Here is a 17807-nt window from a genome sequence, read left to right on the forward strand (position 1 = left end):
TGGCTCTTGCAAAAGTACAACAGCAGCTGATTCACTGGACATGCCTTAGAGCCGAAATTTCTACAATTACAAAGCAAAGACTTATTTCTCAGGAATAATGATTTCCATTGAATAATCCAACTCGCTGATTACAAACATAGCTTCAGGTTAGCACGTGCTACCTGCCGCTGCTTGCGGTTAATGAACTCGAAAAAAACTCACATTTTTCCAAATGTTCACAATTCATCCTGTTTGAGGGAACGGCTCATTTGCTGAAACATGCACACTGTGACACAATGCAATGCAAAAATAAATGAACATATCAGAGGCCTGGATGCGATCTGAAGCAATCACGCTTGCACATGCGGTAACAAACATGATTAATTCTGGAGATGTGCTACCACCATACACTGGCTGCTCCAGGTCTTCAGGTACTTTTACTACTTTTACATGCTGGACGCAGTTCTGACTGCTGCCACAGAACGTATTTTATACTTTTGCTCAGCAGAAAAGCAACTCCCAGAATTTCCATTTTGAGGAATAGAGTCAGATTTTTTTGTACAGGAGCATTCCAGTATTATGATTTGTGAAATTATTTTTTTCAAGTTAGAAGTTGAATACTTTATTGACATAAAAATCAAGCCCCTAAAACAGTTGTTCACTGTTTTTTGAAAGTTTCATCCACCAGCAAAAGCAGTAACACAGGAGACACACCAGAAGGATATTATTCTTACCATGAAGAACTGACATTTTCAAATTTACCTACCTGCCCAAAAAAAATCAAATGACCACACAACCAACTTTACTTTCTTTACTTGCCTTGAGGAGCACCTGTCTCAGATCACATTTCATTTCACAAAGTTCCCATATTTTTGCCTTTCCAAAATGCTTTTTTTTAAAAAAACCCTCAAATTAACTTTTTCTTCATTACAGAGTTTAAGCCTAGAGTAGTCATAAGAAATTTTAAGCCATCTTCCTAAATACACACAAAAATATGAAATTGTTCTGTCTCTGCAAATGTCTAATATGAAGATTTTTGATACCAAAGCTATAGCAATCACCAGGCCTTAATTATTGGCTCAGTAGAATCACTACACTAAAAGGCAGAGCTGCTCAGAAGCTGCTTATCAGATACCTAACGTGAGTACGAACACATGAGCAAAAGTGAGAATAATCTTTGTCTGAAAACATGCCAAGTTCTCCAAAGTACATGGTTAAATTCTACACCAGGAAAATGAAACAACGAGAAATTTAAAAGATCGGATTAAGGTTTAAGTCTTGCTACCTAATAACAAGTATTAAAACCATTAGGCATGTTTGTTTTAACTTTTTTATTTGAGCAATTTTATACTAAATTTAGTTTCAATCTCAAATTCCTGTCTCTGTAGATTAAAAAGAGAAGACTGCTAAACAGAACAATATAAATTACCATGAGAATTCAAGGTCTCAGTTGTTCATCACTGCTTAAAAACTCAAGAAATAAAAATACTAATAAAAAAAATCTAGGGATAAAAAAACCCTACCAAAATCTTCTAGAACTCCTGCTCATGAGCACCAATTCATATGGTCCTATTTCTCAAGCCTATCAGTCCAAGTAACTGCCCTATCATCTGATGTGGAATTATAAATCTGAAATTATCCAATTATGTACTTACTTGTAGCTTCTTCTTAATTCTACATTTCCTCTTTCTCTATATTTCCTTTACCAGATTACAATCAACATTGCAATACTACAGTTCAAAACAGCATCTCATCCAACACAGCCCCACAGCACAGCAATCTCTCTGCAGATTACTACTAAGTTCTCTGCAGCTTCACAAAATGTCAATTAAGACTCAAACTCCAGCAACATAAAAAGCATCTAACCTTTGGTTTGTTCAAAACAAAGTAGAAACAAAACCTTTAGAAGAAAATGTATTCATCAAAGAAAAACAGCTCTTTCTGGTCACGCTACCTTTTTTAAATCTGGTTTTCATTTGCAAAACAGTTACAACATGCATGTAAAGTAAATATTAATGAAAAGGGATATTTAAGTTCTTTCTTATATTTTAAATATCTTTTTAAATTTAAAAAAAGTATTATTAATTTTCAGAGACTCAAACCCTGTGTTCCCCGACCAGGCGAGACTCCCGTAGGGATTAACATACGTTTACTTTCACTGACTGCATAGGCAATAGAAGAATCACAGATGCATAAAAAGCGGTCAGTGTAACTGCTGACTAAATACAACACTCTTTAGAAAAAAAAGGGAAATTAGTCATTACCTTTCTTTTTGGAGTCTTTCTTTGTGCTGGTTTTAACAGCCACTTGAAGTTCTGTCTCAGTTGACATCCTATATCCTTAGTCCTCTTCACACAGATCCAGTATCGCAGTCAGGCTCATTTAGAACATCTCTCCCAGAGAATAATTCAGCCTTTCAGACACTATAACCCAAACAGTTCATCTCATTCACTCCTTTCGAGTGCTGTTGAATAAGCAAACAAAAAGTTATGGTTATTTTCTGAGCTTAAAACATCAAAAAATGGCATTGCAGTTTACTGAAGGGAAAAAAACTTCAGGGTTTTCTTTCAAAAGACAGAGCCCTTGATTCAGTTGCCCACAATTTTAAATGCTTAGACACAGGTATGTAGTGCTCTTTGAGATGATCTGGGATACCCAAGCCGTCTGCATGGGCTGGAGGCACACCATGAGGTGCACAGAAGACCTACGCTCTTCTGGAGCAGCAGCTGGAAGCCACGAAGAATTACAGTCTGGGAAGTGGTGGGAAATGTCACAAATGGCAAAAAACCAAAAAACAAAAAAAACCCTGCAAGGACTCTATTCTTAAATGCAATGATCCCAAGGTAAAACAGATAGCCAGATACTAAATTCAAATTTTTATTCCTCAAATGTTCTTTCAATGTCATTTCGATGCTTTCATCCTTCTACTTGAACAAAGACAAATGAAAAAAGTACCCACTACTTATACTGAGAACACCACACTTCAGCACTCCTCCTGCTAACAGTAATGAACACATTTCCAGCACAACAGAACCTGCCCCCTGTAAACAAGGCTGTAATTATTGATGCTCATCTAGCAAGTTTCCTGCAAAGAACTTTGAAAACATAGTTAAACTGTACAGATTCCACAAGAGATTCAAATGGGATGGGAGGGCTTACACAGGGCAAAGGGATAACACTCAGGGAGCGAGTCCTGGCTTTATATTTTTTATATATATAGTGCCAGCGAAGTGGGTAGGAGGCCAAACGCAGCCGGATGAGGATGGCTGCCGTGAGGCTCTGGGATGGGCAACGGGAGGTGAGCGGACGTGCGGGACAACGGGATGAGCTGCGGTATCAGGAACCGCAACGTTAAGGCAAACCACGACCTACGACACTGGTGCTTGCTGCGGGCGATATGGCAGGTGAGCAGCAGAGGCAGGCAGCTCTCTGGTTGGGTATCACTGCCTGCGTTTAGGTGGTGATGACACTGAACACACCTTTTTATTTCCCTTTCTTTTCGTAAAAAGAAAGAAAAAAGTTCTCATTTTTAGCACAGTCCACCTGAACTGCCTGAACTGCTGCCTAGTTATTTAATAAGTACTTACAAAAGAAATTAACCCAGCATATCAACTGGTTAGCTGGCTAGAGATTAACTACAATTAAAGTTACTTTAATTTCACTTCCTTTCGATTTAAAAAATTAATATACTGCCAAATTCAAAATAACTTTGACAGTTTAAATTACTTTTCATAGTAAAGGTTGTAAAGCCTCTAGTACTTCTAAATCCAGGCCCTTTAATATTTTAAAATGCTTCAGTACCACTACACTGCCATGCACACTCCAAAGTGATTTAATATGCCTGAAGTGTGCCAGGGTATTTTCTTTAATAAGCTCTTCAAATCTGTATGTGAATTATACAATATTCAAAGGTAGCTTTTCAATACCTGCTGAACTGGTTTTGAAATACAAAGTTCCCTGCTCCTCCTCTATGGAGTCTGGGTAAGTAGAGCATAGGAAAAAGGAGGAGAAAAAAAACAAAGATTAAAATTAAAAAAAGCAATTTACAAACCTAAACAAACCTCCAACAGCTTTACAGACTAAAAGCATTTCAGCTAGCATTCATAGCGAAGAAAACACAGTAAAGGGCAACGCAGATGAAGGCTGATCAAAGAGGAGAAAGGGATGAGATGGGGCCCCAGAACCTCCCGAGCTCTTCGGCACTCACTCCGACATCCCAAGGCAGGGTGCTGGGTGCCCAAACGCGGCCGCGGCAGCAGCAAGGGCTGGCCCACAGCAGCGATGGCCCAGCTCCCGGCGCCGCCAGCGAACCCGCTCACGCTAACCACGACAGAGTGGCTCTTCACCGATGCTTGAAATCTCCATGGCGAAGCAGGAGCCACCAAGGCTGCAGGGAACAGATGTCCCTCCCGGTCCCCACACCCTTCCCTTCCCCCTGCACACAGCCCTATTTAATACTACTTAGCTTTACAGCACAGCAGGGATGCATCAGTCTTTACAGCTCAACAGCACTTACTTAAAGCATCTCTCAAGCCATGGCTGGATTGACAGAGTTTATTTTTCTAGAGTTGGGATGTATATGTACCTAAAGGTTAACTTAGTGACTTTGCAAGAAGCACTAATAGAAGGACTACTTCACATAACACAAGAAAAATATTTATAATAGACCACTCATAATAAAACCAAAGCAAAGAAAAATTTAAAAAGAAATACAGAGCACCCACAGGGTCAAGAGTTAAGCAAATTTTAATACCTTAAGACTGCGTTAGGGTAGAAAGCACAGAATTTCACCGCTTGTTGTCAGCTACTTTAAACTGCATAGCTGGAACAGCAGCATCTGAATGGCACCAAATATTTTAAAACGACAATATGTGACTTATGTCCTTTGAAGCTCTCCAGAAAAACCATATCCCTTGGAGGCTACCAAGTAATATCTTAAAAATAAATGCATGTCTATTTTTGGACAAGTTTACATATCGATTTACTTTAAAACTTCATCAGTTCATACTCTCCCAGCCTCACAGATCCTTGAATAACTTAACAAGTATCTTTGTAAAAGCAGCACATAAACATCCACAAATATAAGCTATAGTTCAAACTGAATTTGTTGCAGTGACAATTCCTCCCAAAGTATAGGTCTTCATCCAAGCTATATTAGTAAACTTGCATACACTGTCCATATTTTAGCTGTTTATTACCCCGATCAGAACAGCAGTCAATCTGCTCTTCACCACAACAGCCTTTATTGTCTCCTCCGATCTAGGTCACCGTCGCTAAATACTGGTCTCCCAACTGTGGGAAGTACAGCAGCATGTGTTTTCTCAATGAGAGGCTATTTCCTTTGCTCACTCCTGCCACACTTCTCTCCCCACTCCAAAGACATAATGTTATGTGCATTTAAAAAAAAAAAAAAAATCCATCATCTTACATGTATCCACTGTACCGCTCTTCCTGGGTGCCTCGTTACTGCTCCAGCTACTACAGTGTTATGTGCGTGCCTCAGCTTTTCCTAAAGAGGATTCAGAGCTCTTCGTTTTAACAAAATACTGACATTTTCTATTCCCTTATTAAGTGGATACAGCAGGAACACAATCAGCGCATTTTGGAATTAACTGGCTTTTAATTCCAAGAGCAGTCCTAAGCCTGCATTCAGTATTACTCCTACGCCGCATAAAACCCAAAGCCCCAGTGAAAAACTGGTTTTGCAAATTCTAACTTTGCAGTTGAGGGTAGCACAGGTTGTACGTTTTATAGGCTGGGAAATGAGTCACACGCTCCCCCGTCCTCCCCCACGCATTTGCGAAACAATTTCTGTCTAATCATTTGTCTTTTCGGCTGCGCTTTAGCAAGCTCACGCAGGGCGAGTTCCTGAGCTATGAAGGAGGTCAGACAAGAGGATCATAACAGCTCCCCTCCGGCTTTAAAATATCCGAATTTATTAATTTTCTTTGGGGCTTCAAAACTTAAGAAGCTCCCACCCCTGAAACCAGTTTCCATCTGCTTATGCAAAGGCAAAGCAGCCTTAGGAAGGATTTGTAACTAAGCCCCGGCATTCCCTAGGTATTTAAGTTCTCCGCAGTGGTATGCGGCGGCCTCCTCGCAGCAGGAGGGCAGCTCCACACCCCCGTTTGACAAGCGGCTCCTGCCACCGTCTTGGCTCTCGCTTCTACTTCTCCGAGACCTTGCAACCGATTCCCTTTCCTCCAAAGCATCCAGTGTAGTTGTCTGTAAGGGAACACCTATGCATATCTTGTTAAGAAAAGCCCAAACGTATCCCAAAATATAAGGGACAAAATTGTTTTAAAAGCACTGCAGTCTAACTAAAAGTAGTTCTACTACCCAGGGAGAGAAAGGCGGCTTGTATGAACTTCTCGCCCGACTGCTGAAGTCCAGCACGGAGCAGCTCAGCGGGGCCACACACAAGCTGCCTGGCCGCAGCACCAACAGCCAGTGCAAAAAACATCCTTGCCGCAGAGCACTGTGACCCCTCCGCTACTCTCCAGAGAGGGGAGGCCACCAAGGCCTTCGACCCCCACTCGCCTGCTCCTTTCCCCAATGGGCAAGTCCTGCGGCCTCCCCGCTGGCAGCTGCTTGGCAGCAGGGTACGGATCCTGTACAGAAGGCACAACACTATTCAAAACAGATGACTGGCCCAAAAGCCATCGAAGTATTTCGGTTAATAAGGCCTGTAAGTAAGAACCAGAAAAGAAGGAAGATGGGTAAAAGGAGGAGCTGAAGACACTGACACAAGAGAAAATAAGGAGGAAAAGGAAACCAAATAGGTGAAGATGTCTCCGTATACACTTCATTAAAGCAAATTCAATAAGGATGCATTTGACAGCAAAGTCTAAACTAGCTCATTCATTAAAATCCTGATTACCCTGTGAAAGGATAAATAAATAAATAAATAAATAATCTCAGACAGCAGTGTGTGTCCAGTCCCTCTTCTCTGCTTTTGTCATTTGCCCAGCAAGCAGCATAATGCTGCTTCAACTGACAAACTTAAATAACTCCATCATGGCATTTCAATCACCACATTTTCCTGTTATTTCTTTACTGGTATTTATGGAGCCTCTAAAGGTAAGAGGAAGCTTACTGTACAGAGATGCAAGTTGAACTACTGCAAGTAACCTCATCCCCTCAGCAGACGGGCAGAAGACAAAGCATCCGGTTTAGTTCCTAGAAATCCAGCCTTCCCACCTGGAAACACTCCTCTGAAATCCTGCATCCTGCTACTTACTTTCTCCTTTCTGCTCCTCTGTAAAGGCACACAGCTTGCAAAGGCTGAAAATAAGCTCATATATTCCATATGTGGGGTTTTTCTATTCTAAAATGAGAAAGTACTCCACGTTTCCTTCCCATCCACCTCAAATCTCCATCTTCATATACAGAAAATTAATGTGCTTTATTATGCTGTCCCTACTATGTCTGCAATAATGTATCAGAACAATACTTTGATTAACCCTTTTTAATTCTTCCAGCATCAGAAAACTACTTAGCAGTCAAGCCGTAACAATAATTAGTTTTCTTTTGTATAGAGCTGCTGTTTGTTTAGCTCTATTTATAAAATCCTTTCCCATCTCCTGAAAACATGAAGCTTGTTTTTTTAAAAAAGCTCTACATGTAGCTGAGGCCAATGACACATTTTATTAAACTTATTGTGGTTTACAACATGCCTCATTATTCCGTCTCTAGGGGATCCGTCAGGCGGGCTACCCAGTTCCTCAGATGGTGTAGCTAGCTCCACGAGAAGCTGATTTACCACCAGAAGAGCATCTGGCCAAAACACTGACCTAGGAAATATTTCCACAGTAAGATGTTTATTAGTATTCCAGTGACAGCAGGAATAATTACTAAAATCCCTCCTGGAAATCACTCCCTGAAGCAGTGAGCTCTGCACCTCGCCTCACCAGTTACTCACCAGGAGGGCTGTGAATTTTTGTCTCATAAAAAAGGCTGAGTGGATTAAAAAGAAACTTTTCACAGGAATGAACTGATTTCGAAGTTCTTTTTATGGGAAGTTACTAACATTTTATTTCTATATTACTGTTTCTATTTTATATTATAGAGCATAGTAGTCTGGAAACAAAGTCAAAACAAAACACATTGACTTTGTAACAGAACTTCTGAAACAGACTTTTGAAGCATTTCTTTCTATGGTCAGGAAAACTAGATGATGTCAATTCATAATTTCTCAGAAGAAATATCTTTTTTTTAAAAAAAAAAAGCAATACAGTTGAGCTGGTCGCTGGAAGACCAATACAAAAGCTTTTGTATTTTTTTCCTTCAATGCTTTCAATGTGAAATTCATCCTCTTAAATTTGTTTCTGTAATCACACCTTTTTTAACATGCAGCACAGAAACTGCTGCCCGGACAGGAACGGAGGGCCACACTTCCCTGCTCTGCTCCATCACCGACCGGAGCTAGCACTGGAGGCAACATAGCAACGCTGGATTTGCCCAATTGTTCTCAGCCCGATTTCTAATAAGCAGGTATCAGCATCAACTCTGTAAAACAACATTTAACATCCCCTGCACGTGTTTTGTTAACACCTAGTCCTTCTTTCTTTGAGCTACAGAGATACCTGAGAGCATCAGACAACAGGAGCAGCATTGCTTTCAGGCGTCTGGCAAGGCTAGAGGGGACAGAATAAACCCCCAAACTATTGCCACAGAAAATTAAAGGCTAGCAATCAAAATAGAAATGACAATTATTAAAAACAGTCTTGACCACGTTGTATATCACTTATTTCCTTGAGAAAGTACGCAAGTTTCCCGGACAAGCATGTTTTTCTGCTCCAAGATTTAAAACTGCACTGAAGGGTTGTTTGCAAGCTTTTAAAGAGTATTGCATAAAATAAGCACCGCTCCCAAATGAAACAGGCTTAAAAATTTCACGTCATTCCTGTAATACCAAGAGGCTGGTCACGTCATGAAGTAGCACGGCAAGCTGCTCAGCTCGGAGTCGAGTTTCACTGTGCGCACAGCGAAACTGAATTATCTAAGTGTTTTTCCTGTAGCAATTGTATTACGCCAAGACTTCGCTACACCCAGATTACAGCATCGCTGACCCTGAAGCAGGAAAATAATTCTTTATTATGTTATATAAGAACAAGCACCAGGCGAAACTCCAACTGCTCCAACCCCTACCCAGACGCAGCCCGACCATGATCCGACTTCCACCAGCAGAAAACCGCCTTACCTCCATTAAGGTCAATAAAGTCACACCAGCACAAAATCAATGGTGTTACATTTGACTATACTGGCGTAACTCCACTGATTTTAATGGAGTTGGAGCTGCACCGACTTTATGCTGGTGTATCTGCATTAGCGTCAGTGAAGTTATGCCAGCGTGACCGATCTAAACAAGATGAGAACCACCAAACCCTGTTGTGTCTAAAATACGTCATTAACTCTAAAGCTACATGAAAACGCAAATTTGTACGTTACCAAAGCAGGGTCTTTGGAATTTATTTTTGCAAAGCAGAAGAAACACTCTTTTGCGATCCTCTCGACACCAAAGAAACAGAGCAAAGACTACGGAGAGGAAAAGGACAAAGTACGCAGTTGGGATCACAGTATTCTGTAATTAGAGCTGATAAATGATTACTAAAGTGCAATGGTGCAATCATCACGCTGAAGGAGAGGGAGAAGTACGCAGTCAGGAGCATCACCGGGGAGGAGGCAAAAGCAACGTCAGCCCTACCGCATTTTATATGTAAATGCAAACTCCTCACAATCAGGATCTGTGCCTTCTAATCGGAAGAAAAGGTTATGGAATTAAATGCGTCCTATCTTGGACAGCTCGGCACGTTTTAAAGTGGTACAGTAAGCTGAAGGAAACTTGCTCATCTCCCACTCTTTACAGAAATACCTTAATTCAGCTGCTTTTCTATTTCAGGAAAGTTCTCTTAATATAGCAAGTGCAACCGAACCAGAACTCACATTCTCATTCATTTTAGACAAAATACAGCACAAAACCCATACAATATCTAACCTAAGCCACATTTTGAAATCTGAAGTGGATCTTTAAGCAATGTTTTATATTGGGCTTCTTAATGGAGGGGAATTTTGCACCGACTTCCAGGCCTCTGAGATTCACTCAGTTACACAGGTTAACCTACACCTTGCACCCTTCAGTTTTCTGAATACTTCCTGACATTACAGCAAAGCAAGTTTCCCCAGTGTCATCAACAATAACATAAACACCTAGGCCGGGATCTTTATTCACTGCTATTTTGCAATACTCAGCCCTTGTTCCCTGACAGTCAAATATTAGGAAAACTAATCCAACAACTTCACCTTACTGTAAAGGGACTTCTGATTTATCACACTAAACCCAACAACCAGACTTCTACCAAAGTTCGCTGACCACCAGAGCAAAGCAGAAAATGCAAAAAGCTTTCCGGGACTGTAAGTATGAATTTGCATACACAAGCAGAAACTTCTTTTTACAGTGTTGCTGAACAATAAAATATCAATATTGCAATTATTCTAGTAAACAAGTTTTAGCTACAGAAATAGTTAAACACTGAAGTCTTCAAACTAGCAAAATAGTTCATAAAAATAGTCCTAGGCAACATCTAAAATGAAGAACAGCTGCACACCAGAAAGATTCCGCCACAGAAGGGTTCGAGAAAGGCTGTTAGATTTCGCTGGAGAAATTTCAAGCCACAAATAATTCTCGAGTTCACTTCTGTTCTCATACAAATGGAGAATCCAGTACTCAGTGTATCTGAGCACATTATACACCATTTGACAAATACCTCTGCTTGACTTCAGTAAGAATGTCAGCTGAAGGAAAAGCAAGGACCTCTCTTAAAAAGCCAGGCTCCAAGCGTTTTCTCTTCATAGGTAATGTTTAGTAGTGCTTCTGAATGATAAAAGACAGTACTCTTCCCACTGCTGGAGGATATACTATAGGAAAAAACTGACTACAGTATAACCCTCAAAAGTGCGTGGGGCAGGGTTTGTTTTCTGTATCAGAATTATAGCAGCCAAAGAAAAACGCACCAATCTCCAGTCTGCGACTGGAAAAATCTAGCACATGCTAGAGCACGTGCACTGGCAGAGTTAAAGCCTAAGCGATCAGGTTAAGGACTGTACCAAAGAAATTATTTAATAGGAAAAAAAAAAAAACAAACAAAGCAAAAGAATATCAAGACACCACCAGGCTAAAACATCAAGGAAAAGAGAAGATATTCTTGATTATTCAGATGGGAAACTTAAGCAGCTAGATGAGTATACGGACCTACACAAGTGGATAATGCATCACAAAACCACACTTATTTTCTAAACATTTTCTAAAATCACCTAGGTAGCCTGCAATGAGGAACTATTCACCTTCTACTGTCATGCTACAGTTTATTTTCTCTTGGAAGCAATTACAGGACAAATGCCAAGCTACAGAAGGTATTTTTCCAGCAGCAGCATCTGGCTTCTTGGCAGACTCCTCGGGCAATTTTATTGGAAGCTTTAGAGATGCTATTGGGTCAGTCCTAGTTATATAGCTCATGAGCTGTCTGGCAGTTTCTTCTTCCTAGATGTCATAATCCTTCTGATTTACCTTGAAGGAATTAGCACGCTTTTATCCATTTCGAAAACAGTTGACCTGCGAGGCATTTATGGGCTATCCACAAAGACACAGTAAAAATCACTTGTGTAAATCTGCGTACCTTGAAGCCAGCAGCATTTCAGCATACATTGTCTAATGCATCATCAGAAAAAAAGAAGTATGTCCCTGTGCAATGCAAAAACCATGCATGTATCTTATCAGTAAATTGAATACATTCCTTACGATTAAAGAAAAAAGCATGAAAAATTAGTCAAAAAAAGCTGGGGTAACAGCAAATCTGTGTTTCTGTTTAATACAAACTGCTCTCACACAGTGAGGACAGAAAACCACGTTGTACCCCACAGTAAGAGACAGCGCATATAAACTCAGTGCTGCTGGCAGATAGCAAGCATAAATTGAAATACAAGTCCACTAAGTCAACAAAGGAAAATAGTTTCTGAGAATCTGCTTGTCCCGACTCCTCCGTTAAAGGCAGTGCCTCCGAGGGTAGCCAGGGAGCAAGGCTGCTGCTTGGGTGCATGGATATAAGGACAGTGGACAGCCCTTGCTCGCTGTACTGCCTGTCCCTTCCCCCTCCAGTCCCAGCAGCTCCCATCTACATTATTCTGCAGCTGTGATCACATCTAATCCTCATCCAGGAGGATGAAAGACAGGATGCTGTTTTTACCCTCCCTCTTCGCATACTAACAAAATCAAGTTTACAACAGAAAGGCTTTATGTCAGTTTATAGCAGTCCTCTAGAGTTAATACGGAGAAAAGGGGCAGAATGCTACAGAAAGCACTGTACACGTTTACAGAGGGTAACAGGGATGGGAGCCTTTTTTTTTTTTTTTTTTTAATATAAAAGAGACTTTGGTGCAGTAACTTGCAGTAACTAAGACTGACAGGACTAAGACAGATGCATATATCCAGGTCAAACAAAAAGCCAAACAGAGCTCTGTCATCAGAAGAAGGCAACTAAATCCAACCAGACACAGAATCCAGACTCAGCTAATGTAAATTGACTAATATAATTCCATTTTATGCAGGGCAAAACATATTCTGATTACAGGCCAGTGGTGCTCATAAGCTCTAAATTTAGGTGTTATTAGGGCCAGGTGAACCGTTAAGTGAACTAATCTGAATTTTATCCATATCAAAGATTGTACTCTCCACAAATTAACTTCTCAGGTTTAAATCCTGTATTTGCTCTCAATATTTAACACATCTTTTGGATATCCTGATTCATCAGTTAAAATTTCTGCAGAATCACGGCATGCATCGACATCACAGTTTGGGTTTCAAAATGCTGTGCAATGGCACACACCGATAAACCAATTATTTAGGCTCCAGTACGTGAACGGAATTCACTGGCACACTAGAAACCAAGTCATATCTCAGAGGGGACGTAGCACAAATTCCTTTGTTTACAAGCTTGCTTCTGCAAAGCACTAAGCATCCTCAGTGATCAAGCAAAACAGTTAAACACACACTGAAGTCTAACCTTACAGTAATGCCCCAGATTTCCGTGACTACACAAGTGAGATGGGAGTTACCCATGTGGCAATGCAGAACACTACACCAGGCAAAAAGAGGGTTTCCTGGGTGTGGTGGAAATCTAAAAATATTACTTCTTCTAAATTGTCTTTGATTGTTCAGTCTCAACAAGACCTATAAACTGAGAAAGCCATCAAGAGTAACCATCAAATGAGTGTACTTCAGCTAAGAAAAACAATGAAAAATAAGTAAAATCTGTACTTATCTTTTATATTATTCTCCTGAAACATCTGGCATGCTTAAAACAAGGTACGTTACGTTCAGGGTGTCATACAATCTAATCTGAAGTAAGGACTATGTTAGAGTGCAAAACTTGGTTGTTTAAGCAACAAGAGTTGGAAGCCAGAAGGTGAAGTATACTTAATCCAATTAAAATGAGAGCAAATTTAGGAACGTGAAATTTAATTACTCCATTTGGAAGCTAGCCAGAACAATCGGGTTAAGCACCCCCAGTCTGTGAGTGTGCCACAGAGCTCTGATGACTAGTCGTGGTCGAGACCTTGGCTTTACTCCTCGCTTGCAGTAGGGCACCCTTGGCAGTGGAGTGCCCTCTAGCTAAGTGGCAGGGAAGCATGCCAGCTCCCAAATTACCCGACCACTGCCGGCAGCTCCTGGGGAGCCTCCTCGCAATGCACAGCGCTAATCAGGCCCGACCTTGCTCAGCTTCTGAAGTCTGACAGGATCTCCACGCAATATGGTGAGACCATATATGTTTTCTCAGTTAAACCTGTTCACATAATCCTGCGTTCAAAGTTACTGCTTATGTGCGACTGTGCAACTTCAACATTTTGGATTGTGGGTTTTGGAGGTTGTTGTTTTTTTTTAATTCCACAGATGAAATAGCAGGCAGCAATACTATTAGTTCTGGAAGACATGCAATGTTTGTGTTACCCAATTAAGTTAATTAACAAACATAATGACAGAGTTATAGAAATCAGAGATGACTAAGAACTTAAAGACCATCCTACCCACTTCTCTGGTGATGAGGATTTGTTCTTAATAGCATATTCTTCAGTTCTTCATCAAACCGTTTGAAATGACATAAGCAATAAGACTCACATCTCTTTCCTCCAGCAGCTTTCGTACATTCAAGCTGATTATCACTGAGGAAGAAGTAATACCAAAGAATACAGGTCCCACCAACTTCAAGCCATTATTCTGAATTAACTGCTATAAGAACATCTTGAGCAATTACTCTCCTCCCTTACTGCACATATATTTCAAATACCTGCAATCCTCACTTCGCTGAACTACTACTATTAGTGTTAAGCCAATCTATCCCCTTTAGGTAAGATCTAATGGTAAAATCACATATAACTAGGTTTATAACCCAGAATATTACAGTCTCCATTATTCCATATTGCTTATTATTTTGTACTTACAAAGTCAGGGAGATATGATTTTATTGCTTACAAATCATTTTTACATTAGTCTTATGCTGTTATAACTTCACTCTGCTTTTCCAGATATGCTTTTTGCTTTCTGCATATTTAAATAGTAATTCTAATTATCCCTACTTGATTGCCCACAGTGTCATCTGCAGTGAATGCTTCATTCTACTTAGATTTTAGAAGCCCAAAATGCATCATATTCTTTGATTTCAAAAAGAACATAGCTTTTGGGTTGTTTTTTTAAACAAAAAAAACCCCACAACCATACACTGTATTCCATCTTTAGATGCACTGTTTCCAAAAAACAGAGAGAGGGGGGCAGATTCCTGATCATTAAACTGGTAATAAAAACAATACAGAATGGTGTCTGGCAATACAAGTCATTAAAAAAGGCCTGTTGGCACAGTATCAGATCAGCAAAGAAAAGTTATGCTCATTGTCTAAAAATAGTTTCTTTTGCAAGTGAAGCTTATAGAGGTTTTTTAGATTTATTTCCAGCCACAGAAGCAGAAAATTGTTGACCTAAACATTTTATACTTCTAGTTGAGTAGAAAAGTTAGTAGCAGCTATGATTCATGTTATTTAATGTATTAATTCAAGCAATCCATACAAAGAAACGCACATTACAGTAGCCCAGAATGCAACAATAAAATTTTTGACTAAATTAATGCATCTTACAAGAATTCTATTACAGTCTTTTTGGTCATTTTTATAGAGATTTTATTGTTGTAGTTATTGCTGATACGGTATTTTGGTTTAATTATAAGTGAGCTTGGTAACACCATCTATCATTGAAGTTGTCTGACATTTCCCATCATAAACTCCTTTCAGCTTCTTGTAACTTTATCAAGTCAAAGTGGATCTACTGGAGCTGAAGTCTTCTTTCCTCTCACGCAGCAAAAACAAAGATACAATTCAGTCTCCAAGACCACGTTATGTTGCACTCGGGCACGAGATCATCTCTTTCTTCTCCCTCCTTGTTCGCAAAACACTCTGTAAACAGCACAGTTTCCTACAGACAGCAAGTGCCTTTTCCTTGCAGTCTGGATTTATTCTGAGCACAGATCTGCACTAAGACCTTTCATGGAAAAAAATACTATACAGCTGCTTCCCAATTTATCTGCATCTGGAGAATGTTAATATTTGCCCTTCTTTACTGAAGCACTTGACTCTGTTATATGAATTTACACTTTTATGTATGTGTGTAATAACATACAATGAAAAGAGGGTAACACAGGTGCACAAGTACATTGCAATAGCTTCTTGAATTCAGCTGGAAAGCTGCATTCATTCAGCACCTATTCCTGCAAAAATTACACAGCAACATGTGATAGGCTTCCAGCAGAGGTGGCCAGATCTCAAAAGACACTTTGCAAGAGAAGGATAGGAAAGAAAAAGAGGAGGTCCAGCTGCACTGTGACTTTCAGGTCCATTTTTATCAAAACAGTATCAAGCAATATTTAAAAAGACAACCCAAAATACAGTCTTAAAGTCCTGAATGCTCACAGGGGGTTTCCATTACTATAAACAATGCACTACTACAAGAAAAACAAAGAAACAGAAAAACCCAGACTCACAGTAGCCCATCTCCGAGGCAAAGACTTGCCTTCGGAAGTGCGACATTCAGCCATGAGAAGAGTCTCTCTCAGCCTCCTTAGTGCCTCTCCGCAAATCACACACCACTGCAGGCCGGTGGTACTTTATCAACCACCATCTCACACGCGTGACAGGGCGACACGGTGACCCCCCAGCCGGCTGCACGTGTCCCACTGACCGCAGCGCAGAGCAGCAGGGCGCTTGTTCTGCAAGCACCGCGTGCCACCCGGCTGGGGCCGACCCCGCTAAACCAACCCCTGGAAATAAAACTGCACTGCTTTGCACAAAAGCAGTATATCCTACTGCCAGGACGTACTGAGAAGCAGCCTGGTTGGAAAAGGAGAGACTGTCAGTTTAGTTTCCCAAAAGGAAACTAGCTCAAAATCTTGTAACTTCACCCAAGAAGTGATAGAGGTGGCATGGGGACAAGGTCAGAACACCTGCGATAAGGGCTCTGGTTTAAATAGACAAGAAAGGGTATCTATGTTCTGGACTTTCCTTTTTTCCTTTTATTTTCTGCAGATTGATGATTTTGAAAAGAAAACAAGCCTTGAGACCCACAGCAGAGATGTCCCATCGTGATTTATGTTTTACTCTGCTATAGCTCTAATAAGGACAGAGCCCAATGTATTGATTCTGCTGGCTGGGTCCATCTGCAGGGACTGAACTTGCAATAGTCTCAACACCACAAGGCCACAAGACTGTTTCTCATCAGAGTAGAACAGCTTGGCATCATTGCAAGAAAAATAACTGACATATCCACATACAGCCTTCATAGAAATCCTCAAACTGCTGGCTGTGATTTAAGTAAAAGTTCTATTGGTAACAAATGTATTAACAGGTTGCAAAGCAAATATTCCATATTAATAAAAGCCTTGAAATTATTTTTTCAACAAGGTTTACTCTTGCTATCAGGACTGAAGTATACCTGAAGAACAACTGGTGTGATCACATTGTGGGCAAACACACATAAGCATGCATTGTCTTTTGGTAGCAAAATAACCCTCCATTCAAGAGGAAAATACTAGGTAGTTCAGAGTATTCAGAATATTATTTGAAGAATACTTGTTTGAAGCTCTATGAATTAATCTCAGCTTTTTACACATGCAGTAATTTGATTCTATTTTTATTGACGAAAGAACATCTGGATTAATAGAAAAAGTTCATTCACTGCTTTAAAAGTCTAAAATTATTACACATCCTCATTCTCCAACGCTCCCCATACACCTAACCAAATCAAGGCAGAAATTACAATTACATATTCTTAATGATTATTTTAAAATACTGTCAACATAGGTGATTTCACCTCATTTTACTTACGAGTCCTATGTCATATTCTGAATGGCATTTCTATAGGAACTGAGAGCCAAATATTACCAATTTCCAACATACACTATTTAAAAATATCCTGACAACATCCCATAAGAGGGCAGATTAAGTTTAAAGCAAAGCCTTTGCACGCCACCATAATAATTCAGGCAATAATTTCAGGAAAGGAAAGGCAAAAAAAACCAGACTGTACAAACAGTATAATTCAAAACAGATTCTTCATGTCAAATGGTATAATTTTTCATTTTTTCCATTAAAGAGTTATTTTAAGTCTTCTGCTGCATATATTTACATGTATAATGGCACTTCTTCAGTGGTTCTTTTTGAATTATTATATATGCTTTAATATTGCATGCACTGATAGTGTACACATATATACAAATCCACACATAAATGTATGC

At 40.0% G+C, this 17807-nt stretch overlaps 1 protein-coding gene across 4 annotated transcripts in view; it reads right to left on the reverse strand.

The window, feature by feature from the left end:
* Positions 1–17807, reverse strand: part of DAB1 (DAB adaptor protein 1) — a 169152-nt gene that overhangs the window by 120678 nt on the left and 30667 nt on the right. For all 4 annotated transcript variants that reach the window (XM_026105178.2, XM_064516260.1, XM_026105204.2 and 1 more), the window contains one exon: positions 2244–2443. In XM_026105178.2, the coding sequence (XP_025960963.1) occupies positions 2244–2310 (67 nt within the window). In that variant the 5' untranslated portion in view covers positions 2311–2443. The remainder of the gene's footprint in view (positions 1–2243; positions 2444–17807) is intronic.

This window comes from Dromaius novaehollandiae, chromosome 8 (genome assembly GCF_036370855.1).
Source record: "Dromaius novaehollandiae isolate bDroNov1 chromosome 8, bDroNov1.hap1, whole genome shotgun sequence".
In the NCBI taxonomy this organism is placed as follows: Eukaryota; Metazoa; Chordata; class Aves; order Casuariiformes; family Dromaiidae; genus Dromaius; species Dromaius novaehollandiae.